The sequence below is a fragment of the Schistocerca cancellata genome, chromosome 10 (genome assembly GCF_023864275.1).
Source record: "Schistocerca cancellata isolate TAMUIC-IGC-003103 chromosome 10, iqSchCanc2.1, whole genome shotgun sequence".
Taxonomy (NCBI): Eukaryota; Metazoa; Arthropoda; class Insecta; order Orthoptera; family Acrididae; genus Schistocerca; species Schistocerca cancellata.
Window position 1 is genome coordinate 215,183,536 of NC_064635.1, and position 26,674 is coordinate 215,210,209.

A 26,674-nucleotide genomic window follows, 5' to 3' on the forward strand; every position below is an offset into this window, starting at 1 on the left:
ACCCAGTTCTAAGCAAAGAAGGGAAAGTAGAAAGGTGGAAGGGGTATATAGAGGGTCTGTACAAGGGCGATGCACTTGAGGACAATATTATGGAAATGGAAGAGGATGTAGATGAAGATGAAATGGGAGATACGATACTGCGTGAAGAGTTTGACAGGGCACTGAAAGACCTGAGTCGAAACAAGGCCCCTGGAGTAAACAACATTCCATTGGAACTACTGACGGCCTTGGGAGAGCCAGTCCTGACAAAACTCTACCATCTGGTGAGCAAGATGTATGAAACGGGCGAAATACCCTCAGACTTCAAGAAGAATATAATAATTCCAATCCCAAATAAAGCAGGTGTTGACAGATGTGAAAATTACCGAACAATCAGTTTAATAAGCCACAGCTGCAAAATACTAACACGAATTCTTTACAGACGAATGGAAAAACTAGTAGAAGCCGACCTGGGGGAAGATCAGTTTGGATTCCGTAGAAATACTGGAACACGTGAGGCAATACTGACCTTACGACTTATCTTAGAAGAAAGATTAAGGAAAGGCAAACCTACGTTTCTAGCATTTGTAGACTTAGAGAAAGCTTTTGACAATGTTGACTGGAATACTCTCTTTCAAATTCTAAAGGTGGCAGGGGTTAAATACAGGGAGCGAAAGGCTATTTACAATTTGTACAGAAACCAGATGGAAGTTATAAGTCGAGGGACATGAAAGGGAAGCAGTAGTTGGGAAGGGAGTAAGACAGGGTTGTAGCCTCTCCCCGATGTTATTCAATCTGTGTATTGAGCAAGCAATAAAGGAAACAAAAGAAAAATTCGGAGTAGGTATTAAAATCCATGGAGAAGAAATAAAAACTTTGAGGTTCGCCGATGACATTGTAATTCTGTCAGAGACAGCAAAGGACTTGGAAGAGCAGTTGAACGGAATGGATGGTGTCTTGAAGGGAGGATATAAGATGAACATCAACAAAAAGAAAACGAGGATAATGGAATGTAGTCGAAATAAGTCGGGTGATGTTGAGGGTATTAGATTAGGAAATGAGACACTTACAGTAGTAAAGGAGTTTTGCTATTTGGGGAGCAAAATAACTGATGATGGTCGATGTAGAGAGGATATAAAATGTAGACTGGCAATGGCAAGGAAAGCGTTTCTGAAGAAGAGAAATTTGTTAACATCGAGTATAGATTTAAGTGTCAGGAAGTCATTTCTGAAAGTATTTGTATGGAGTGTAGCCATGTATGGAAGTGAAACATGGACGATAAATAGTTTGGACAAGAAGAGAATAGAAGCTTTCGAAATGTGGTGCTACAGAAGAATGCTGAAGATTAGACGGGTAGATCACATAACTAATGAGGAAGTATTGAATAGGATTGGGGAGAAGAGAAGTTTGTGGCACAACTTGAGTAGAAGAAGGTATCGGTTGGTAGGACATGTTCTGAGGCATCAAGGGATCACCAATTTAATATTGGAGGGCAGCGTGGAGGGTAAAAATCGTAGGGGGAGACCAAGAGATGAATACGCTAAGCAGATTCAGAAGGATGTAGGTTGCAGTAGGTACTGGGAGATGAAGAAGCTTGCACAGGATAGAGTAGCATGGAGAGCTGCATCAAACCAGTCTCAGGACTGAAGACCACAACAACAACAATTGCAAGACTGTTGCCGATGCAGGATTTTGTGCACGAACTGACCTCCCCGTTATGTCCCACGATTTTTTGATGGGGTTAATGTCGTTTGCTCGAACTGTCCAGGTTTGTGAAGAATTATGGGCCAGTGCTTTGATTCATTGTATCCGAAAGAGTGGGAACATGAAGTCCACGAATGGCTATAAAATGGCTCCAAGAAGCCGAACATAACAATTTCCGGTCAATGCTGCACGAGAGGACGCAGTCCGTTCCGTGCAAACCCGGCCCACATCATTATGGAGCCACCGTCCAGCTTGCAGAGTGCTTTGTTGACAACTCGGATCCACGGCGTCGAGGGGTGCTCGCCGCACTCGGACCCCCGACCGTCGGCTCTCACCAGCTGAAGCCGGGACTCGCCTGACCAGGCGACCGCTCTCCAGTCGCGTGGTGTCCGAACGATACGGTCACGAGCCCAGCAGGCGCTCTGCAGGCGATGTCGTGCTGTCAGGAAAGGATTTCGTGACGGTCTTCCACTGCCACAGCCCATTAACATTTGGAACGGTGCGCCGAAGTTTGGTGTTGTTCACGTTTCACTAGGGGTTTTCCCGAGCTTAACACGGAACGTAATGTTCACTCTTTGCTCGCAATCAGCATCCATTACATCACCGTAACTACTGCACCAGTAACCACAATAGAGCGTTGCTAATCACAGTGCTGCCACCTAGCGAGGTTTTGCAGAAGCGTGGCCATCTCAAGGACGCACACGTACCGGGAAACATAAAAACAGCATTTGTTGCTTTTTAGTACTGCAAACTCAGAAATAAAAGAATCTCTCCTGGAAATTTTCTGACATGGTGGGAGATACTGCCATTTGTTATTCGTCACATAAGATATCTGACACGATGTATGAAGATGCACAAGAACAGTTCTGATTTGCGACGCCATGCACCGTTGGTGGTAGGCGCCAATGTCGTCAGTACTGGGCTTTAGTCTAGTTCAAATGCAGTTTTTCAACTTGTCTACAAAGTGAAATCGGTCTGACATTCAGTGTGACTATGTATTTGGGAAATGCTGCCTACTGTATGTGTAAATGGCTGTTCACTAGCCATGCACTGTTGGTGTAAGTATGTTATAATTTAGCGAACAACTAATGAAATTATGTTTTTTATAAGATTTTATATTTTATCTTAAATAGGCCTGGATTGAAAACTAACTTTCTAGTTTGAAACTAGTTACCAGCATAATTAAATGCAACTGTGGTGCATTTATGATATCTAGATTACCACTCATGTCTTGACTTGTAGTTCTAAATAGGTAGAAATACTGATTCGTTTGTTTTTCTCATGCACTTCTCGATTTGTTTAACATGCCACATGACCGTATTTTAATTTGAAAATTTCGAGTTTCTGATGTAACAAAATAAAAGTGATGTTGTTATTCAATGGAAAGTTGGAAATTGAGATTTAGTTTACTCTTTTACCAGTCACAACTAGCGTAAGAATCATGGATTGACCATCGTCATAAAATATTGCATTATGAAATGTGAATAGTCTTTACTTGCAGTTTCGCGTGGCTTGAGGCAGTCACAGCTAGTGTGCTATTGATCAAGAAATTGCATTATCGTCTTTCTAATTACTTCATGATCGTAGATACGATCATACCCGGTCGTGAAGTTATTCTTATGACAAAACAATCTCCTAAGGGACCAGACAGTTCTTAAGGGCGCCAAAACAACTGTAACATCACACAAAAAGGAAATTCAATATTAAAGCTGATGCAAGAAAACGATAAAACAGTTTGCTGTTTGTCAATGTAACGCGCACATTGGACTGCTGATCTTTGCGTCTGTAATCTTAGCAAAATGCATAGTTAAAATGAAAATAATACTGAGGAGACGATAGGAATGAGCACTGCTAAATGAGTCAATATTTCCAGAAAAAATATTTATTATAACTAAAACATATATGGTACCTTAAGCTTAGTACTACAATGACGGTAGATTTTTATGTCTGTTTCATGTCCATTGAGCGCTCTTTTATATAGCCATTGTCCTCTTTGAGTCGCTCGTGCGTCGTCACGATAAGTTATAACAGTTCTTCTCTTACACTTCACTCAAACTTAGACATAACCCGTTTTTATACATTTAGTAAAAATTAGATCAGACTGCCACAAATCTGCGTCCGTCTTTCTTGAGAAACACAGCACACGTCTTTAGCGCTCAAGGCTTCATTTGTTCTCCAGCGAACAAAATAGTGAAGGATCGCATATCTATCCGTATTCTTCTGTTTATGTTGCCGCCCAAAGACGACGAATTACATTATTTAGGAAATTCCACCAACACTGTGCGACGCTTTATTATACAGTAACCATTCTGTATAAACAAGTATTTGCCTTCTGGCTGAAAGTATTAACTATTTGCTGTTTTAATGAAGCCAAAAATAGCGAATATCACAAGTTGCATCCAAGAGAGCAGCTTCAAAAATTGCCACGATTGTTGTTAACATAATCTTACAAGATATCCTCATTTACCACCTGACATTATGTGATGTTAAATGTGTGTTTATCTACATGACTGTGTTGCAGAAAGGTGAGTACACCACCCTCTAGTTTGGAAAACACTTTTATTCCCATACGTCTTCATCACGTTGGATGGAGTTACAACATTTCACTAGTTTCGAATCTTATGACCTATTATGGTCTCAAAAATGTATTATGTTGGACGGTCAGCTAATAGTCATCTTGGTCTTGATTCAATAGCAGCATTCATTTCACTCGTGATGGCACATCTTTTCTCTGGGCATCCTGTTGGAAGACGTTTTCTGGAGGCCGGATCTGTCTCGCATATACCATCGGGTCTACTTCTATTATCAACAAATCACGGACCACATAATGTTCGAGGGGAACATGAATGTCATTCCTCACTTACTAAGGCAAGGGTCGTATTTTACCACTATTTATCATTTCAAAATGTCCCACAGCGATGGTAGTTTACATGTTAGATATTACCATGGTGACCGCAATTCTAGCATAGTGCGTTGTTCAGAGGCCTGGCGTGAGAGATAGGAGAGAGACAGAGTGGACGTGATACAGGATTTGGGGTAGACATAATCGGAACGAGGCGTTTCTCGTTGCGGTGACATCTTCTGACGAAATTTCAATCACCAACTTTCTCCTACGAGTGCGAAAATATTTTGTTGACGCCGAGCTACATAGGGAGAAACGATTATCATAACAAAATATAAGAGAAATCAGAACTCACACGCTGTTAGAGTGTGGAATATTACACTGTTATTGTGAAGGTGGTTCGATGAACCCCCTGCTAGGCACCTAAGCGTGATTTGTGGAGTATCCATGTAGATGTAGATCGTTTGGCAGCACTTGTTCATTCCCTCCTCCGTTGCTGCTAATAAATATTTGAGGTCAAAGATGCAAGAATTATTGAGAGATCTCCAGGAACAGACGCACTCCGTCTTTGACTTGTTGCCAAGATGCTTAGAGACTTTGATTACAGTCTTTGAAGAAATCACATCATCAAGACTTCTTAGTGCATTGTACACGTCTTATACAGTCGTGTGAACTTTCTCACTGGTGTATTGTCATGTTGGTGAACCGTTGGGTCATACTAATTACAGTTGTAATACATGTACATCTGTTTTGTCTGCCGTACCGACAATTGGACATGTGGGTACCCGTTTTATCCTGCGGCAGGCTGTACCTGGGCCCAATGCTGGTGGTGCTGGTGGCACACCCAGATGATGCGCAGCACATCCTGCTGACGTCGAAGCTGGTGGACCGAGGCAGCTTCGGCACCAACGCCATGCGGACCTTCGTCGGCGACGGGCTGGTCACCCTGGATGCCGGCCGGTGGAGGGTGCACCGCAAACTCATCAACCCCACATTCCACTCTGAGGTGAGTCAGCCAGCCTACGTAAGGCGGCCGCTGGAAGACGTGCTGAGTTCTCAAAAACCCCGCAGTCAAGTGGTTCAAATGGCTCTGAGCACTATGGGACTTAACATCTGAGGTCATCACTCCCCTAGAACTTAAAAATAAATAGTTATAATTCCAAAACTTAATGTACTTTGTGGATAGCCCTCGTACTTAAACCTAAATAACCTAAGGACATCACACACGTCCATGCCCGAGGCAGGATTCGAACCTGCGACCGTAGCGGTCGCGCGGTTCCAAACTGAAGCGCCTAGAACCGCTCGGCGACACTGGCCGGTCCGCACAGTCATCTCTGAGGTGAACTAACTAGTTTTCTTTGTACAAGCTAGGCAGTTTTCATTGTTTGTAGTCGTGCAGGGTAGCCATGCAGTCTGAGCCGCCTTGTCATGGTCCGTGTGGCTCTCCCTGCTGGAAGTTCGAGACCTCCCTCGTACACGAGTGTGTGTGTTGTCCATAGTGTAAGTTAGTTTAAGTTAGATTAATTAGTATGTAGGTTTAGGGACCGATGACTTCAGCAGTTTGGTCCCATAAGACTTTACCACAAATGTCCAAAATTCGTTGTTTGTAAGGACTTACAACAACGCGCTAAGACGCAAGCAGAAATGAAAAAGGAACATCTTGTAGCAATAGCTGTACATGAAGATACTTTTATTCACACCCTACAGAAGCTGTAGGTTATTTAAGATCGAAATCTTATGCACATACTTCATAGGACTGATACCGTTCAACTATATTGTTATTGTCTTGTTCATCATAGCAATGTGCAATGTGCAATGCGTAAGTTTGGACTCCAAAACAAAGCACTCCGTCTTCAGACCATCGGGACCATCCGACCGCCGTGTCATCCTCAGCTGAGGATGCTGATAGGAGGGGCGTGTGGTCAGCCAGCACACCACTCTCCCGGTCGTTATGTTGGTTTTCTATGGCCGGAGCCGCTATTGTTCGGTCGAGGAGCTCCTCAGTTGCCATCACGAGGCTGAGTGCACCCCTAAAAATGACAACAGCGCATGGTGGCCCAGATGGCCACCCATCCAAGTGCCGGCTATTCGCAACTGCACTAGACTTCGGTGATCTGGCGGGAACTGGTGTATCCACTGCAGTAAAGCTGTTGCCCATTCCAAAATAAACAAGTTAAATTTTTTATTCCGAGAACATAGTCACTCTGTTAGAGATGAAAAATATGAAAAATATTACGTTGGTGCATAATTTCTTAGCGTTGTTTTTTTTTTTTTTTTTTGATCTGGAGTATTAATGAGAGCTTCAGCTGTATTTGGCCCTTTATTACTGTAACATTACCTGTTCTGTAACGGCTGAAAGCAAGGGGAAACTACAGCTGTAATTTTTCCTGAGGGCATGCAGCTTTACTGTATGATTAAATGATGATGGCGTCCTCTTGGGTAAAATATTTCGGAGGTAAAATAGTCCTCCATTCAGATCTCCGGGCGGGGAATACTCAAGAGGACGCGGTTATCAGGAGAAAGAAAACTGGCGTTCTACGGATCGGAGCGTGGAATGTCAGATCCCTTAATCGGGTAGGTAGGTTAGAAAATTTAAAAAGGGAAATGGATAGGTTAAAGTTAGATATAGTGGGAATTAGTGAAGTTCGGTGGCAGGGGGAACAAGACTTTTGGTCAGGTGAATACAGGGTTATAAATACAAAATCAAATATGGGTAATGCAGGAGTAGGTTTAATAATGAATAAAAAAATAGGAGTGCGGGTAAGCTACTACAAACAACATAGTGAACGCATTATTGTGGCCAAGATAGACACGAAGCCCACGCCTACTACAGTAGTACAAGTTTATATGCCAACTAGCTCTACAGATGACGAAGAAATTCTTGAAATGTATGATGAGATAAAGAAATTATTCAGGTAGTGAAGGGAGACGAAAATTTAATAGTCATGGGTGACTGGAATTCAAGAGTAGGAAAAGGGAGAGAAGGAAACATAGCAGGTGAATATGTATTGGGGCTAAGAAATGAAAGAGGAAGCAGCCTGTAGAATTTTGGTCACAGCATAACTTAATCATAGCTAACACTTGATTTAGGAATCATGAAAGAAGGTTGTATACATAGAAGAACCCTGGAGATACTAAAAGGTATCAGGTAGATTATATAATGGTAAGACAGTGATTTAGGAACCAGGTTTTAAATTGTAAGACATTTCCAGGGGCAGATGTGGACTCTGACCACAATCTATTGGTTATGAACTGTAGATTAAAACTGAAGAAACTGCAAAAAGGTGTGAATTTAAGGAGATGGGACCTGGATAAACTGATTCAACCAGAGGTTGTACAGAGGTTCAGGGAGAGCATAAGGGAACAATTGACAGGAATGGGGGAAAGAAATAGTAGAAGAAGAATGGGTAGGATTGACGTATGAAATAGTGAAGGCAGCAGACGATCAAATAGGTAAAAAGACGAGGGCTAGTAGAAACCCTTGGGTAACAGAAGAAATATTGAATATAATTGATGAAAGGAGAAAATATAAAACGCAGTAAATGAAGCAGGAAAAAAGGAATACAAACGTCTCAAAAATGAGATCGGTAGAAAGTGCAAAATGGCTAAGCAGGGATGGCTAGAGGACACATGTAAGGATGTAGAGGCTTATCTCACTAGGGGTAAGATAGATACTGCCTACAGGGAAATTAAAGAGACCTTTGGAGAAAAGAGAACCATTTGCATGAATATCAAGAGCTTGGATGGAAACCCAGTTCTAAGCAAAGAAGGGAAAGCAGAAAGGTGGAAGGAGTATATAGAAGGTCTATACAAGGGCGATGTATTTGAGGACAGTATTATGGAAATGGAAGAGGATATAGATGAAGATGAAATGGGAGATACGATACTGCGTGAAGAGTTTGACAGGGCACTGAAAGACCTGAGTCGAAACAAGGCCGCCGGAGTAGACAACATTCCATTAGAACTACTGACAGCCTTGGGAGAGCCAGTGCTGACAAAACTCTACCATCTGGTGAGCAAGATGTATCAGACAGGCGAAATACCCTCAGACTTCAAGAAGAATATAATAATTCCAATCCCAAAGAAAGCAGGTGTTGACAGATGTGAAAATTACCGAACTATTAGTTTAATAAGTCACAGCTGCAAAATACTAACGCGAATTATTTACAGACGAATGGAAAAACTGATAGAAGCCGACCTCGGGGAAGATCAATTTGGATTCCGTAGAAATGTTGGAACACGTGAGGCAATACTGACCCTACGACTTATCTTAGAAGAAAGATTAAGGAAAGGCAAACCTACGTTTCTAGCATCTGTAGACTTAGAGAAAGCTTTTGACAATGTTGACTGGAATACTCTCTTTCAAATTCTGAAGGTGGCAGAGGTAAAATACAGGGAGCGAAAGGCTATTTACAATTTGTACAGAAACCAGATGGCAGTTATAAAAGTCGAGGGACATGAAAGAGAAGCAGTGGTTGGGAAGGGAGTAAGACAGGGTTGTAGCCTCTCCCCGATGTTATTCAATCTGTGTATTGAGCAAGCAGTAAAGGAAACAAAAGAAAAATTCGGAGTAGGTATTAAAATCCATGGAGAAGAAATAAAAACTTTACGGTTTGCCGATGACATTGTAATTCTGTCAGTGACGGCAAAGGACTTGGAAGAGCAGTTGAACGGAATGGACAGTGTCTTGAAAGGAGGGTATAAGATGAACATAAACAAAAGCAAAACGAGGGTAATGGAATGTAGTCTAATTAAGTCGGGTGATGCTGAGAGAATTAGATTAGGAAATGAGACACTTAAAGTAGTAAAGGAGTTTTGCTATTTGGGGAGCAAAGTGACTGATGATGGTCGAAGTAGAGAGGATATAAAATGTAAACTGGCAATGGCAAGGAAAGCGTTCTGAAGAAGAGAAATTTGTTAACATCGAGTATAGATTTAAGTGTGAGGAAGTCGTTTCTGAAAGTATGGAGTGTAGCCATGTAAGGAAGTGAAACGTGTACGATAAATAGTTTGGACAAGAAGAGAATAGAAGCTTTCGAAATGTGGTGCTACAGAAGAATGCTGAAGATTAGATGGGTAGATCACATAACTAATGAGGAGGTATTGAATAGAATTGGGGAGAAGAGGAGCTTGTGGCACAACTTGACTAGAAGAAGGGATCGGTTAGTAGGACATGTTCTGAGGCATCAATGGATCACCAATTTAGTATTGGAGGGCAGCGTGGAGGGTAAAAATCGTAGAGGGAGACCAAGAGATGAATACTCTAAGCAGATTCAGAAGGATGTAGGCTGCAGTAGGTACTGGGAGATGAAGAAGCTTGCACAGGATAGAGTAGCTTGGAGAGCTGCATCAAACGAGTCTCAGGACTGAAGACAACAACAACAACAACAACAACCTGTTCTGTGGCGCTAGAAGCCACATCTTCAGGTGACACATGATTAAAACAGAGCGGATAAGCTTGGAATCTTTTTTCCAACATTCGTTGTCTGTCAAAACAAAACACCGCTAAAAGACGGTATGCTATGGATCAAAAACTGCCAGATTCTAGTATAGACGATGGGTTCAAAACAAATCGTATCATAGTGATTGCTTCTCCGATCTAGGTATTCCAATTGCTATGGGATATTTTATCGATTGTCATTTTTTTATTTGTAGTTCGGTTTTGCTATTTGAGTTTACATGTTATCATTTCGTCATTGGGAGCTGTGGACGCTTTAGAATGGGGTAGTGAGTAGAGAAATATTAACATTTCGGATATATATTTCTGTTTGGTTTCAATAGAGGGGTGACAGCGGCGGAGAGAGCTAGAAAGATTTTCAGCGTGTGTGTGGAAAATGCCATTGGATAGAGAACATCTACATCTACATCTACATCCATACTCCGCAAGCCACCTGACGGTGTGTGGCGGAGGGTACCTTCAGTACCTCTATCGGTTTCTCCCTTCTATTCCAGTCTCGTATTGTTCGTATTGTCGGTATGCCTCTGTGTGGGCTCTAATCTCTCTGATTTTATCTTCATGGTCTCTTCGCGAGATATACGTAGGAGGGAGCAATATACTGCTTGACTCTTCGGTGAAGGTATGTTCTCGAAACTTTGACAAAAGCCCGTACCGAGCTACTGAGCGTCTCTCCTGCAGAGTCTTCCACTGGAGTTTATCTATCATCTCCGTAACACTTTCGCGATTACTAAATGATCCTGTAACGAAGCGCGCTGCTCTCCGTTGGATCTTCTCTTTGTCTTGTATCAACCATATCTGGTACGGATCCCACACTGCTGAGCAGTATTCAAGCAGTGGGCGAACAAGCGTACTGTAACCTACTTCCTTTGTTTTCGGATTGCATTTCCTTAGGATTCTTCCAATGAATCTCAGTCTGGCATCTGCTTTACCGACAATCAACATTATATGATCATTCCATTTTAAATCACTCCTAATGCGTACTCCCAGATAATTTTTGGTATTAACTGCTTCCAGTTGCTGACCTGCTATTTTGTAGCTAAATGATAAAGGATCTATCTTTCTGTGTATTCGCAGCACATTACACTTGTCTACATTGAGATTCAGTTGCCATTCCCTGCACCATGCGTCAATTCGCTGCAGATCCTCCTGCATTTCAGTACAATTTTCCATTGTTACAACCTCTCGATACACCACAGCATCATCTGCAAAAAGCCTCAGTGAACTTCCGATGTCATCCACCAGGTCATTTATGTATATTGTGAATAGCAACGGTCCTATGACACTCCCTTGCGGCACACCTGAAATTACTCTTACTTCGGAAGACTTCTCTCCATTGAGAATAACATGCTGCGTCCTGTTATCTAGGAACTCCTCAATCCAATCACACAATTGGTCTGATAGTCCATATGCTCTTACTTTGTTCAATAAACGACTGTGGGGAACTGTATCGAACGCCTTGCGGAAGTCAAGAAACACGGCATCTACCTGTGAACCCGTGTCTATGGCCCTCTGAGTCTCGTGGACGAATAGCGCGAGCTGGGCTTCACATGACCGTCTTTTTCGAAACCCATGCTGATTCCTACAGAGTAGATTTCTAGTCTCCAGAAAAGTCATTATACTCGAACACAATACGTGTTCCAAAATTCTACAACTGATCGACGTTAGAGATATAGGTCTATAGTTCTGCACATCTGTTCGACGTCCCTTCTTGAAAACGGGGATGACCTGTGCCCTTTTCCAATCCTTTGGAACGCTACGCTCTTCTAGAGACCTACGGTACACCGCTGCAAGAAGGGGGGCAAGTTCCTTCGCGTACTCTGTGTAAAATTGAACTGGTATCCCATCAGGTCCAGAGGCCTTTCCTCTTTTGAGCGATTTTAATTGTTTCTCAATCCCTCTGTCGTCTATTTCGATATCTACCATTTTGTCATCTGTGCGACAATCTAGAGAAGGAACTACAGTGCAATCTTCCTCTGTGAAACAACTTTGGAAAAAGACATTTAGTGTTTCGGCCTTTAGTCTGTCATCCTTTGTTTCAGTACCATTTTGGTCACAGAGTGTCTGGACATTTTGTTTTGATCCACCTACCGCTTTGACATAAGACCAAAATTTCTTAGGATTTTCTGCCAAGTCAGTACATAGAACTTTACTTTCGAATTCATTGAACGCCTCTCGCATAGCTCTCTTCACACTACATTTCGCTTCGCGTAATTTTTGTTTGTCTGCAAGGCTTTGGCTATGTTTATGTTTGCTGTGAAGTTCCCTTTGCTTCCGCAGCAGTTTTCTAACTCGGTTGTTGAACCACGGTGGCTCTTTTCCATCTCTTACGATCTTGCTTGGCACATACTCATCTAACGCATATTGTACGATCGTTTTGAACTTTGTCCACTGATCCTCAACACTATCAGTACTTGAGACAAAACTTTTGTGTTGAGCCAATAGGTACTCTGAAATCTGCTTTTTGTCACTTTTTCTAAACAGAAAAATCTTCCTACCCTTTTTAATATTACTATTTACGGCTGAAATCATCGATGCCGTAACCGCTTTATGATCGCTGATTCCCTGTTCTGCGTTAACTTTTTCAAATAGTTCGGGTCTGTTTGTCACCAGAAGGTCATATATGTTATCGCCACGAGTCGGTTCTCTGTTTAACTGCTCAAGGTAGTTTTCAGATAAAGCACTTAAAAAAATTTCACTGGATTCTTTGTCCCTGCCACCCGTTATGAACGTCTGAGTCTCCCAGTCTATATCCGGCAAATTAAAATCTCCACCCAGAACTATAACATGGTGGGGAAATCTACTCGAAATATTTTCCAAATTATCCTTCAGGTGCTCAGCCACAACAGCTGCTGAGCCAGGGGGCCTATAGAGACATCCAATTACCATGTCTGAGCCTGCTTTAACCGCGACCTTCACCCAAATCATTTCACATTTCGGATCTCCGTCAATTTCCTTCGATACTATTGCACTTCTTACCGCTATAAACACGCCTCCCCCTTCACTGTTCAGCCTGTCTCTGCGGTATACATTCCAATCTGAGTTTAGGATTTCGTTACTGTTTACGTCTGGTTTCAGCCAACTTTCTGTCCCTAGTACTATATGGGCGTTGTGATCGTTTATTAATGAGAGCAGTTCTGGGACCTTTCTATAGACGCTCCTGCAGTTTACTATTAGCACATTAATATTGTTATTCCCTGTTGCATTTTGCCTACTCCTATCTTGCCGCGTCTCAGGAGGCGTCTTGTCGGGCCTAGGGAGGGGATTCTCTAACCTAAAAAACCCCCATGTGCACTCCACACGTACTCCGCTACCCTTGTAGCCGCTTCCGGCGTGTAGTGCACGCCTGACCTATTCAGGGGGACCCTACATTTCTCCACCCGATAGCGGAGGTCGAGAAATTTGCACCCCAGATCTCCGCAGAATCGTCTGAGCCTCTGGTTTAAGCCTTCCACTCGGCTCCAAATCAGAGGACCTCTATCGATTCTGGGAACGATACTACAAATAGTTAGCTCTGATTCCACCCCGCGAGCGAGGCTTTCCGCCTTCACCAATTCCGCCAACCGCCTGTACGAACTGAGTATGACCTCTGAACCCAGACGGCAGGAGTCATTGGTGCCGACATGAGCAACAATTTGCAGTCGGGTGTACCCAGTGCTCTCTATCGCCGCCGGTAGGGCCTCCTCCACATCTCGGATGAGACCCCCCGGCAAGCAGACAGAGTGAACACTGGCCTTCTTCCCCGACCTTCTACATCTACATCTACATCTATACTCCGCGAGCCACCTTACGGTGTGTGGCGGAGGGTACTTATTGTACCACTATCTGATCCCCCCTTCCCTGTTCCATTCACGAATTGTGCGTGGGAAGAACGACTGCTTGTAAGTCTCCGTATTTGCTCTAATTTCTCGGATCTTTTCGTTGTGATCATTACGCGAGATATATGTGGGCGGTAGTAATATGTTGCCCATCTCTTCCCGGAATGTGCTCTCTCGTAATTTCGATAATAAACCTCTCCGTATTGCGTAACGCCTTTCTTGAAGTGTCCGCCACTGGAGCTTGTTCAGCATCTCCGTAACGCTCTCGCGCTGACTAAATGTCCCCATGACGAATCGCGCTGCTTTTCGCTGGATCATGTCTATCTCTTCTATTAATCCAACCTGGTAAGGGTCCCATACTGATGAGCAATACTCAAGAATCGGACGAACAAGCGTTTTGTAAGCTACTTCTTTCGTCGATGAGTCACATTTTCTTAGAATTCTTCCTATGAATCTCAACCTGGCGCCTGCTTTTCCCACTATTTGTTTTATGTGATCATTCCACTTCAGATCGCTCCGGATAGTAACTCCTAAGTATTTTACGGTCGTTACCGCTTCCAGTGATTTACCACCTATGGCATAATCGTACTGGAATGGATTTCTGCCCCTATGTATGCGCATTATATTACATTTATCTACGTTTAGGGAAAGCTGCCAGCTGTCGCACCATGCATTAATCCTCTGCAGGTCTTCCTGGAGTACGTACGAGTCTTCTGATGTTGCTACTTTCTTGTAGACAACCGTGTCATCTGCAAATAGCCTCACGGAGCTACCGATGTTGTCAACTAAGTCATTTATGTATATTGTAAACAATAAAGGTCCTATCACGCTTCCTTGCGGTACTCCCGAAATTACCTCTACATCTGCAGATTTTGAACCGTTAAGAATGACATGTTGTGTTCTTTCTTCTAGGAAATCCTGAATCCAATCACAAACCTGGTCCGATATTCCGTAAGCTCGTATTTTTTTCATTAAACGTAAGTGCGGAACCGTATCAAATGCCTTCCTGAAGTCCAGGAATACGGCATCAATCTGCTCGCCAGTGTCTACGGCACTGTGAATTTCTTGGGCAAATAGGGCTATTTCCCTAAGGGGCTCCATCACCCGCCTAACGTTGGAGCTCCCAATAACTAATAAACCCCTCCCCCCGTGTGCCTGCTCGGACCTTGCTGAAGGAGTAGCCACATGTCCCCTCACAGGCAGAGCGGGCGATGCCACACGGCCAGCCTCCACATTGACCTTCCGCCTCGTGCGCCGCGAACGCCGCTGAACCCGCCACTCCTCTTGGGGAGAGGGTGGCCCAACCGCGCCCGGTACCCGCGAAGATGTCTCGACAGCAGGGACAGTGGGTGAAGCATGTAACACCTGGGGTGTACCTTGCGACGCACCAGACTCCCCACTGCCGCTACACTCCGAGGCAGCAGCCAGAAGACGGCTGACCGCGGCCATCAACACGCTCAGCTGTTCGCAAACAGTGGCCAGCTCCTCCTGCGTCCGTACACAGCAGTCACACATCCTATCCATCCTAAGGAAACAATTTACTGAAGAGAGTTAATCAACCTTTAACTAGACTGCTAATTCACTAAAGGCGGCTGCTTATTCACTAAACTGTGGTTGCTAGCCACTTCTTGTAGAAAACAATGAAAATAGCACTACCTGTCTCTGGACTGTATTGAAAACAAACTCTAGCACTACTGGCACTATGGTTGACTACAGGGACTCTCTCTGACTGTATTCAAAACAAACACGAAATCTATGGAACACTATTAAGAGCACTCGAAAAATAAAGCTCCCTAAAAGCAAATACACACGGAAGAAGAAGTGACAAGTAAGAAAAATACAGTTAATACTTAAATTAAGGTAGCTCGCCGCACAGCAGACGTGAAGCAGGCGGCAGTTACGACGATAAGGAAATGCTTTACTCGGTTTAAGGAGGGTCGTTTTGACGTTAGTGAGTCGACACGTTTAGAAAGATCTTCGAGGTTTGATGAAAATCGTTCAAACGCATTAATCCGCAATGACGCACGTCAGCGCACTTGAGAATTGGCAGATGTCACAAAGTGCGATCATTCCACCACCGTGCGACAATGGCATGCAATGAGAAAGGTTCAAAAATCGGCTGTGTGGGTACTGCGTGCTCGTAGACAACATTGCAAAAACCAGCGGTTGACGATTTGTACATTTTTGCTTGCTTGTCATCAATTGACTTGTGAACAACATTACTCGTGGCGAGAAATTGTGGCCCTATGCTAAAATAAGGGAAATACAGGAATGGTTGAACCCAAACAAAGCAGTAACTCCTCATAGAAATGCCTGCAAGTATCCACAAAAGATAACGTTACGGATCTGGTGGACCAGCAGCTGTGTGGTGTACCGCGAAGTGCTGACCCGAGGTGCAGCCACCGCTGCTGACAAACTGAGGAGTCCGTACGCTCTGAACATGGTTCGACGAGATCTTCACCTCAAAACCAAGTGATTTCTACAGTCGCGGAATCAAAACGTTACCTCAGCGTTGTAAATAGTGAAAGAAAGTGACTAAAGTCTCTGTTATGTGTATCTGTTTGTCAATTAAGCTTACGGGAAACGCTACACAAAGCTCCATTATTACACACTGCTGGAAAGAAATTATTACACCTGGAAAGACGACGTCGATTTCGATCCGATGAGACCTCAACATGCCACGTACATAATAGTAGATGCAACGGTAATGGTTTCAACGTCGGCCCGCCAACAGACAGTGTACACTCCTGGAAATTGAAATAAGAACACCGTGAATTCATTGTCCCAGGAAGGGGAAACTTTATTGACACATTCCTGGGGTCAGATACATCACATGATCACACTGACAGAACCACAGGCACATAGACACAGGCAACAGAGCATGCACAATGTCGGCACTAGTACAGTGTATATCCACCTTTCGCAGCAATGCAGGCTGCTATTCTCCCATGGAGACGATCGTAGAGATGCTGGATGTAGTCCTGTGGAACGGCTTGCCATGCCATTTCCACCTGGCGCCTCAGTTGGACCAGCGTTCGTGCTGGACGTGCAGACCGCGTGAGACGACGCTTCATCCAGTCCCAAACATGCTCAATGGGGGACAGATCCGGAGATCTTGCTGGCCAGGGTAGTTGACTTACACCTTCTAGAGCACGTTGGGTGGCACGGGATACATGCGGACGTGCATTGTCCTGTTGGAACAGCAAGTTCCCTTGCCGGTCTAGGAATGGTAGAACGATGGGTTCGATGACGGTTTGGATGTAGCGTGCACTATTCAGTGTCCCCTCGACGATCACCAGTGGTGTACGGCCAGTGTAGGAGATCGCTCCCCACACCATGATGCCGGGTGTTGGCCCTGTGTGCCTCGGTCGTATGCAGTCCTGATTGTGGCGCTCACCTGCACGGCGCCAAACACGCATACGACCATCATTGGCACCAAGGCAGAAGCGACTCTCATCGCTGAAGACGACACGTCTCCATTCGTCCCTCCATTCACGCCTGTCGCGACACCACTGGAGGCGGGCTGCACGATGTTGGGGCGTGAGCGGAAGACGGCCTAACGGTGTGCGGGACCGTAGCCCAGCTTCATGGAGACGGTTGCGAATGGTCCTCGCCGGTACCCCAGGAGCAACAGTGTCCCTAATTTGCTGGGAAGTGGCGGTGCGGTCCCCTACGGCACTGCGTAGGATCCTACGGTCTTGGCGTGCATCCGTGCGTCGCTGCGGTCCGGTCCCAGGTCGACGGGCACGTGCACCTTCCGCCGACCACTGGCGACAACATCGATGTACTGTGGAGACCTCACGCCCCACGTGTTGAGCAATTCGGCGGTACGTCCACCCGGCCTCCCGCATGCCCACTATACGCCCTCGCTCAAAGTCCGTCAACTGCACATACGGTTCACGTCCACGCTGTCGCGGCATTCTACCAGTGTTAAAGACTGCGATGGAGCTCCGTATGCCACGGCAAACTGGCTGACACTGACGGCGGCGGTGCACAAATGCTGCGCAGCTAGCGCCATTCGACGGCCAACACCGCGGTTCCTGGTGTGTCCGCTGTGCCGTGCGTGTGATCATTGCTTGTACAGCCCTCTCGCAGTGTCCGGAGCAAGTATGGTGGGTCTGACACACCGGTGTCAATGTGTTCTTTTTTCCATTTCCAGGAGTGTAGTTGCACAACTACCAGAGTGCCTTCTGTGTCCGCCGACTCCATGGGGCCTGAGGGGGGGCCGACCCCCTCAAAATTTCCTTTTGGGGGGGGGGGGGCTCCACAATAATTTAAGAAAATTATTAGTTATATTATGCTTTGTAAAATCACAAAAGTATGTTGGAATTCTTTATTTTCCTTGTTTGACGGTAAGTACCTTTTAAAATACATCCAGCGTTGAGTTAAACAATTATTACGGTAGTAAGCAGGTTAACTGAAAACGAGTGGTGTGAATCATGACTGTGTTACGGTGCTGCGGGCACACTTGGAATTTGTCCCGGTGCGCGAGCCTTCGGGTAAAGCCTGGCGCCGGCCGCGGCGACATCAAAAGGACTGCAGCAGAGGCGCCGGGGACCCCCCGCCCCGCGGCGCCTTGGCGCTCCGGGACGCTACCACCCCGCGGCTGTACAAAGCCCACGCTGCCGTCGCAGCCATTCCGTGTGGGCCGTTCCCTTCAGAGCATGCTGCAGGCGTGTTTAGTGTTCCGACTTAAGTGTCTAGTGGACTATTTTATACGACTATATTTTATTCGTTTACTTTAGTCCCTTAGTGTATTCTGAATTAAGTTTGCAATGGATAAATTTGTTACCAAAAAGGCGCGCGTAGCAGTTGATGATACTGCAAGTCAACCTCCAACAATTATTGTGTCGTCAATTGCTTCGTCGTCTTCAGGTGAGAACCGATCACAGCCGAAACCTGGACAATTCGGTAAGGGAAGATCATCTCAGAAGTCTTGGTTGATCAAATATACGTGGCTAGAATATGAAGCATCTACCGAAAAAGTTTTTTGCAAAACCTGCAGAGAGGCAGATGCTAAAAATCTACTACAATTTTCTTCAGATAAAAAGATGCATTTACTTCCGTAGCGTTTTCTAACTGGAAAAAGGCTTTGGAAAAATTCCGTCTTCATGAAAATACTTTTATGCATAAAGAAGGTGTTCTGAAACTAAATTCTATCACTAACCGAAATGTGGCCTCCCAATTCTTCAGTGATATGAAGAAAGGCCGTTTATCTCTTGAGACAATTTGTACTACCGTGCAATTTCTATGCCGTCCAGGACTAGCAATTAGAGGGCACGAAGATGTAAACTCAATTTTTTTTAATTGTTGGAACTCGTAAAGAATGACACACCTGAGTTTAAAGATTGATTAGGGCATTCGGGACATAAGTGGGCGTCCTGCGATATTCAAAACGAGATCATTGATCTATTAGCAAAGTCTGCGTTCAAAAAGGCACTGGCTTCAATCAAGAAGACTGAACATTTTTCTATTATGGTTGACGAAACAAGTGATTCTTCGATTCACGGACAAGTGTCATTTTGTATTCGTACTGTCAATCATTCCTTAATCATCAACGAAGATTTTATTGGCTTATATGAGACCGCCAACACTGAATCACAAACTCTGGCTAGTATTTTGAAAGACGTTTTTGCTCGTCTTGATTTGTCAATGGATAACTTAAGAAAACAGTGCTATGATGGTGCCTCGAATATGAGAGGTAATTTCCAAGGACTGAAAAAGTTAGTTTTGGATATACAAGATAGAGCACATTATCTGCTCTGCAGTGCTCACAGTTTAGACTTGGCAGTTGTAGACAGTCTCCGCCATCTTACGTCTATGAGGGATACTATGGCTTTAGCCGAAGACTTAATAAACACCATAAGGGAATCCAACAAAGGGGTTGGACTTTTCAGAAGCATACGATGTGAGAGCGCCAACTACCAAGCTGGCCTACGACCGCTTTGTCCGACTCGATGGACCATGCGAGCTTGTAGTATCTTGAGCATACTGAAAAACTTTGAAGAACTAGAGTTTTCTGAAACATTTTCTGGAGATGACAAAACAGAGGCAGGTTACAAATGTGCAGGCTACCTTGAGTCAATATTACAATTCAAGATTTATTTCTTTTTACGCCTTGTTGCCGTGCAGTGAACTCAGTAGAGAATGTCAATGAAAAAATTCAGTGCCCTCATCTAAGTGTTGCTGATGTGGAAAAAGTATATGAGGGCTTGATTTGTATATTTAATGGAAGGAGTCATAGTTTTGAACACTGCTGGGAATTGTGTTTTAAAGAAAATCCTTCACAAGCTGATGTTCCTTCGCTTCCTCGGAATCGAAGTATACCAAAGAAGTATGAAAACAACGAAGCCAGCTCACTGCACACTTCCAAAACCCCAAAGGAATACTACAAAGCTATTTACATTGAAGTCTGTGAAATGGTGCAAACTTGCATTACTGGCGGTTTGCTTCAACTGGACTCACACAGGTCATTTCAGTTGAACAAGAGTGCTTGCTTTTAGTAAACACAGGTGAAAAAAATTTGGAAAAATCAATTGAGTTTTTCAAAGATGACCCCGACATTGAGAGACTGGTTTACACTTGAATATGTTAGCCGACATCGCTAATAAAAAAAACAACTGGTTTTAAAGAACACGCGTGATATAAGAAAGCACATACCACAAGAGCCTGCATTTGGAGAAATGTTATGTGAGATAGTGAAGTGCATTGGAGTTCCAATCACGACAGCAGCGGGAGAACGCTGGTGAGGACTGTCTCAGAGAGGGCATTCACCCAAGACACACTGGTGCCACCGCAGGACTTACGAACTCGTGTGCATCGAGCTACAACTCAGGTGTTTCTGGAAAGCGTGCTAACCGGCGCCCGGTGTGTGCAGAATATTATTACCACTGTTCTTTTGACGTTGTTGCGACACGAAGGTGATGTGTTGTTCCAACAGGATAATGTTCCCCCAAATACGAACGTGCTCTGCAAGATGTGCAGAAACTTCCCTGGAGAGCTATATGGCCAGACTTTTCTCCGATCGAGCACGTGTGGAATATGATGGGAAGCGAAGTGACTTGTGCGACTGGTCAGCCGACAAGTGTTAGAGAGCTATGTGAAGATGTTGAGCAGGCGTAACGTAACGTTTCCCAGGCCAGCATTCGCCATCTGTACGTTCGACCAGATGCCAGAGGCAGCACATGCATTGGGGCCCGTGGCGGCCATACCATGTACTAACATGGTCGATATGTGCACCTTAGCCCGCATCTCGTGGTCGTGCGGTAGCGTTCTCGCTTCCCACGACCGGGTTCCCGGGTTCGATTCCCGGCGGGGTCAGGGATTTTCTCTGCCTCGTGATGGCTGGGTGTTGTGTGCTGTCCTTAGGTTAGTTAGGTTTAAGTAGTTCTAAGTTCTAGGGGACTGATGACCATAGATGTTAAGTCCCATAGTGCTCAGAGCCATTTGAACCATATGTGCACCTTAGAACTGGTTGTGCTATTTATCTGTAAATGTAATCATTTCAAGTACTGCATATGCGCTGTTGCAACGATAAATTTTTGAGTGAATTGGAAACCTCTAAAAGTCTGCACTAATTTATTTGTTCTGGATTTGTATATTAGACACTACAAATTACCCAAGGTACATAATTTCTGATTCCTTGCAGTTCATAGTGCATAAACGAACAAGCGAGACACTTTGATTTCTATCGTGAAAATTGGATAAATTCAAATTCTTGCCAGTTGTAATTGGAGAGTAAGCTCGTGGAGTGTGTGCTGCTGGGTTACAGATTCTGGAGGGATTCCTGGAGGCTTTCCACGACGGTGGTCTCTTCGTGAGCGAGCGCCTCGCCAGGACCGCAGGCGCAGTTACGGAGGTCCACCCTCCAGTGTTCTTGGCAGCCATCCGGAACTTCTGCAGCACCGTCATCGGCATGGACCCCGACCATCTCATGCCAGATGCCTTGGCGGAGGAGGAGATCTCTGCCGCGATGAACGACGGCTTGACCACCGTGCAGGTAAGGTCGATTCAAACAGCGAGTTTACCGGCTCACGTTCCGAGAACGGCATTGTCTTCTGTCGCAGCTATTTATGTACCCCTGAACCTCTAAGATTTGCATCGTAGGAAAAAAATAGTGCATTCTCCCGCACGGCGAGTGTTTATCTTCAGGAGTCCTCAGCGAAGTGAGGCGTAACTACTATACACAGGGTGTTTCAAAATTACTGTTGCGTCTGACTTCTTGGGCAATGAGAAGGGTAGTGATAACACGATTAATTATAACACTGTGAACTTTGTTAAATACAGAAAAACTTGTGTTTGCTCGCTAGGCTCGCCTGTAGCTATGAAAGTGCACACGTGGGCTTGCTGTTCAGAACACACTAAATGAACCACAATTACTGAGTGGCGAATTGATACTAATTGAGCACGGCTGTACTGTGGCTTCACTACAGTAACTAGAAGACACAAGTTCATAGACACGGTTGTAATAGCATTGGCGCAATTCACAGGAGACGTGGACCTCTACGCTCCGCGACGGTAGACGCGGGCTGTGCGACAGCGAGTGGGCTGCCTTGACAGGAAGCTCCCTGAGGTGGGGGTGCACACACACACACACACACACACACACACACACACACACACACACACACACACACACAGACCGCAGCGTCCGCAGATGGAGATTCGGGTTGATGTTCTTGATTATGGCGATGTCTAGAACATCAGGGTCTTGTGTCTGGACGTAAGGTATCCTCGTCGGTTCCCGTGGTCCATGGACGGAAATATGTAAATTCTCAGCCAGTACAAACAACATATGTCCTTTTGGTTTAGTCTTACGGGAATTCCAGGCAACATGTTTACTATTAAGATCCCCTCCAAGGAGGATCTTGTCGTAACCCTCTGTAACGGAGTAAAGATCTTCTGGGTGGAGAGGCTTCTTTGGGCTAAGGTAAGCCGCAATACAGGTAATGTTTTCGAGCGTCGTGTGGATTGTTACTGCCGTGGCCTCTAAAGTCTGGAGTGGGGGTAAACGTTCTTGGTGGTGACGAATACATTTTTTGATCAGAACTGCGGTCCCTCCACCCCGTTGGTCCCGTCTGTCCGTCCGGTAGATGTGCATGTTCCTCAAGCGGAGGTCGGTTGACCCGCGGAGATGTGTTTCGGAGACAAATGCTACGTCTATCTTGTGGCGATGTAAGAAGTCCGTGAATTCTATGTTCTTCAGTTTCAGGCCGTTGGCATTCCAAATGCAGAAGTTAAGATGCCTCGTGTGATGCCGTCTATCCATTTAGGGTGTTTGAAAAGCTGTCAGTACGCTTTCTACAAGCGAGAGGATAGACGTCAGCTTCTGCTGGAGGGCGGTGAGTAGTTGAAGAATATCTGTTAACGCTGGTGTAAAAGTGGTCGACCAGACAGATGGTGTCTCCGCTGGTGTTGGCGTCGGTGTATGGGCACGTATTGCTTCGGAGTACGAGCGCTGTTGTCTTGTCTGTCGGAGAGTCACTCTGGGTGCCGGTTGTGGTCGAGAGGCGATTGTTTCCACAGGGAGAGGTGCCGCTTGTTGTTGGGTGGCCGGAATCGCTGCCATGGCCGAGTTCTTAGCAATTATAGGCCGTTGTGGGGTCGACTTCTTTGGTGTCCTTCTAGTATATTTCCGTAGGAGTTCTTGAAATTTTGGGCAGCCACGGAAGGTCGCTGGATGTTCTTGTTCACAATTGGCGCACTTTGGGGGCGCCGTCCTAGGATGGGTACAATTCGATGATTTATGGGATTCACCGCAGCGGCCGCAGCGTGCTGGCATGCTGCAGTAGTTCGCTGCATGCTCGAAACGTTGGCAATGTCGGCACTGGACTGGTCCTTCTTTACTATTATAGGTTTCTATTATCACTCGTGTGTAGAGCAGGTATTTGACATCATATATCTTGTCACTGTCTTTTCCGGATGGGAGGGTGACTCGGTACACAGGTTGCGGTATCAATTGTTTCGTCTTCTCGTCGCGTTCCTTAAACTGGTAGACTTGTAGCACGTTGAAGCCTTTTTCCTTGAGGGCATAGTAAAGTTGTTCTTCGGTAACTTCCGCCGGAAGGCGTTTGACAACTTTTTTCAGTTCCCTGTCGTCTGGTGCTTGATGCGTAAAATAGGAGAAGCTGTGGTTCGTGAAGTATTTTATTGCACGCCTTTGGTCTTCGAAGGACTCAAAGTGGTATTTGATGCGGTCCTTTTGGTATATAGCTTTAAGGGTGCCCTCTAGAAGTCCGTTGCTGCCGATGTGCGGCCGAGCGCCGACCTTTATAGCGCTTCGGCGGATGAGTACCTCGGAACTATTTTCCATCGCGTGGTTTGACGTATGAAAATAGTTCCGGGATCTGCAGCGACCTCTTCCTTACGTTTACGTGCACCGGTAGTGTCCCCTGGTGGCCGCTGGTGTCTTTGCTGTGTTGTCGTTGTTGTGGTCGTTGCTGTGGCCGTTCATCAATATTGCCTGTCGGTTGTGTAGTGCTTCGGTGTGCCTGCGAGCGGGCAACCCGCGGCTGCAGGCTGTCAGTTTGGTTGCTCATACTCTAGGCGCCTTGATGTCTGGTGGAGAAGTCCACAGCAGTGTTAACTTACGGAAAGATAAATGGCAACAGGTGGCGGGCAGTAAAGTTGTATCAGGAGACATATCCCCGCCGACAACAACCACAGCATTCAATGTCTGCAACAGTGTTTAGCCGTTTGTCTGAGACTGGGTCCTTACAGCAAGCAGGAAATCATGAAGGACGTACGCAGAAACGTTCGGACACCGGACATGGAGGAAAATGTGATTAACACTTGTAACACGCCCGGGGATACAACTGGTGGGGGTCCTTTAAACTGTTCTCTCCTTTGACCGTGCTGCATGTCGTCGCGACATACCTGGTACTCCCGCTCCACACTGGTGCCGCCGTGCCTGGAATTATGTGCACAAATATGCGAGCGGGCTTAGGGGAGGCACTCGCCATTAGACGCAACACCGTCCTACGTCTGTTGTGAACGATTATATTCTGAGACTATAAGAAAATCGCAGGTTGCACTGCTTATACATTAGGTCGTAAGTGTCGATGTCAATTAACATTCTTGCTGATTTGATGAGAGGTTATAATTATCCTTCCTTTATTACTGTACAGTATCCTTGACGATGTAAATGTCTGTCACTATTGTACTTCACGCTGTCACACGCATTTCACAGTCTTCGTGCAGCATTGGTGCAGCCGGAATGTGTGAGCCATTTGTGCAGCCGGAATGTGTGAGCTGGGTTAATTGGCGACTGTTATTTTGAGACCAGTCTTCTTTCGCTGTCTTCGCTTGTCATTGCTCGGGTAACAACTAATATATTGATAAATGTATGAGATCAATATGTTGCTAGGAAAAGAGCCTGCTGTGCTGTGACTTTCTTTGGATCATTAATTTTCAACAAAACAAAATATATTATATTAACAGAATCTTCCGTCGGTTCTCGGTAGAACAACATGATAATAATAAATGAAAAGCAGCAGTTTGCTTTTGTTCTACAATATGTTCTTTTATTTTCTGGATCTGGCTTTCCATTAAAGGAACATTGTTTCGTTACTGTAACTCGCTATAAAGTTCAACATATTTTCCTTACTTTACAGTTATTGAAAAGGTTACTGAAAATTATTTCGTTATCAATATTGATGTTACAGTACGCAATATTCGTTCAACATCAAAATTTTGCAGTGGATTTTTGTTAACAGTAAAACACCAATACGTACGACGACTAACACGAGAACATGAGACTATTATCAGAGAAAAATACGTTTTTACTATAATGTTTGCCAGGCCAGAACTACGCACAGCAAGATTTCTTTTATGTCATGAAGGTAAATTATCTTTTTGTACTGTTAATAATATAGATGCAGCCTCCGTCCACCTGTGAAACACATCATAAGATCTGCTGCTCTGCCCTGCAATCCCGAAAGCTGAAAGAAATAATTTTAGTCCACTATTACCTGTCCGCTCCTTCGCGGTATGATTGGTTTCATTTAATGCAGTCTGAATGCGCCGTGCAGCGGCTCGTCCGTTCGTAGCGCAGCTCTGCACCACGAATAATATTTAAATAGCTGAAAACGTCTTAAGGGGGGTAGGACGTCAAACGGGCCGACTTGGAGCAGGAGAGGCACCACAGGACATTTTAATTTCCACAGTCTATACTTTTACAAGTAAATTCATAAAACTTCGTCAGCAGCACCAGGAAGGAGTCAGGATTCACACTCATTGCAGTGGAAGTTCGAAAATATAACAAAATAAATTTTCTTACGTGCGAAATTTCATCATTTTTTCACTTACTAATGGCTGCATTTGTCGTTATAGGTACACTTTTCTTCATAAGTTAGAGGGATTCTTCGATGAATTTTGCACAGCATACATATCATACTCACAGCTGTATGAAACTCTAGAATTTATTCAATTTATGAAAAAACGAATGAACTGTTATATTTTAAACTTCATGTTTAGAAAAAAACACAAATTTTATAGTTAATTACCTCAATTTTTACCACAGTTTTTAATAGATTTGGAAAATTCTAGAGTTTCATACACCTTTAAGTATGGTTTGTATGCTGTGCAAAATTCATCGAAGAATCTCTCTAATTTATGAAGAAATGTGTACCTATAGCAACAAATGCTTCCATTAGCAAGTGAAAGAAATGATGAAATTTCACACGTAAAAAAATTACTTCGTTATGTTTAGAACTTCCACTGCTATGGGTGTGAATTCTGAATCCTTCCTGGTCATGCTGACAAAGTTTAATGAATTCATTTGTTAAACTATAGACAGTGGAAATTAAAATGTCCTGTAGTGACTCTCCTGCTCCAAGTCGGCCCGTTTGACGTCCTACCCCCCTGAAATGGATGGGA

General features: G+C 44.6%; 1 protein-coding gene across 1 annotated transcript in view; it reads left to right on the forward strand.

Annotated features, from left to right (window-relative positions):
* Nucleotides 1–26,674, forward strand: part of LOC126106464 (cytochrome P450 4C1-like) — a 191,635-nt gene that overhangs the window by 73,093 nt on the left and 91,868 nt on the right. The window contains exons 3-4 of the mRNA XM_049912748.1: nucleotides 5,330–5,531; nucleotides 21,570–21,797. Coding sequence (XP_049768705.1) covers nucleotides 5,330–5,531; nucleotides 21,570–21,797 — 430 coding nt within the window. The remainder of the gene's footprint in view (nucleotides 1–5,329; nucleotides 5,532–21,569; nucleotides 21,798–26,674) is intronic.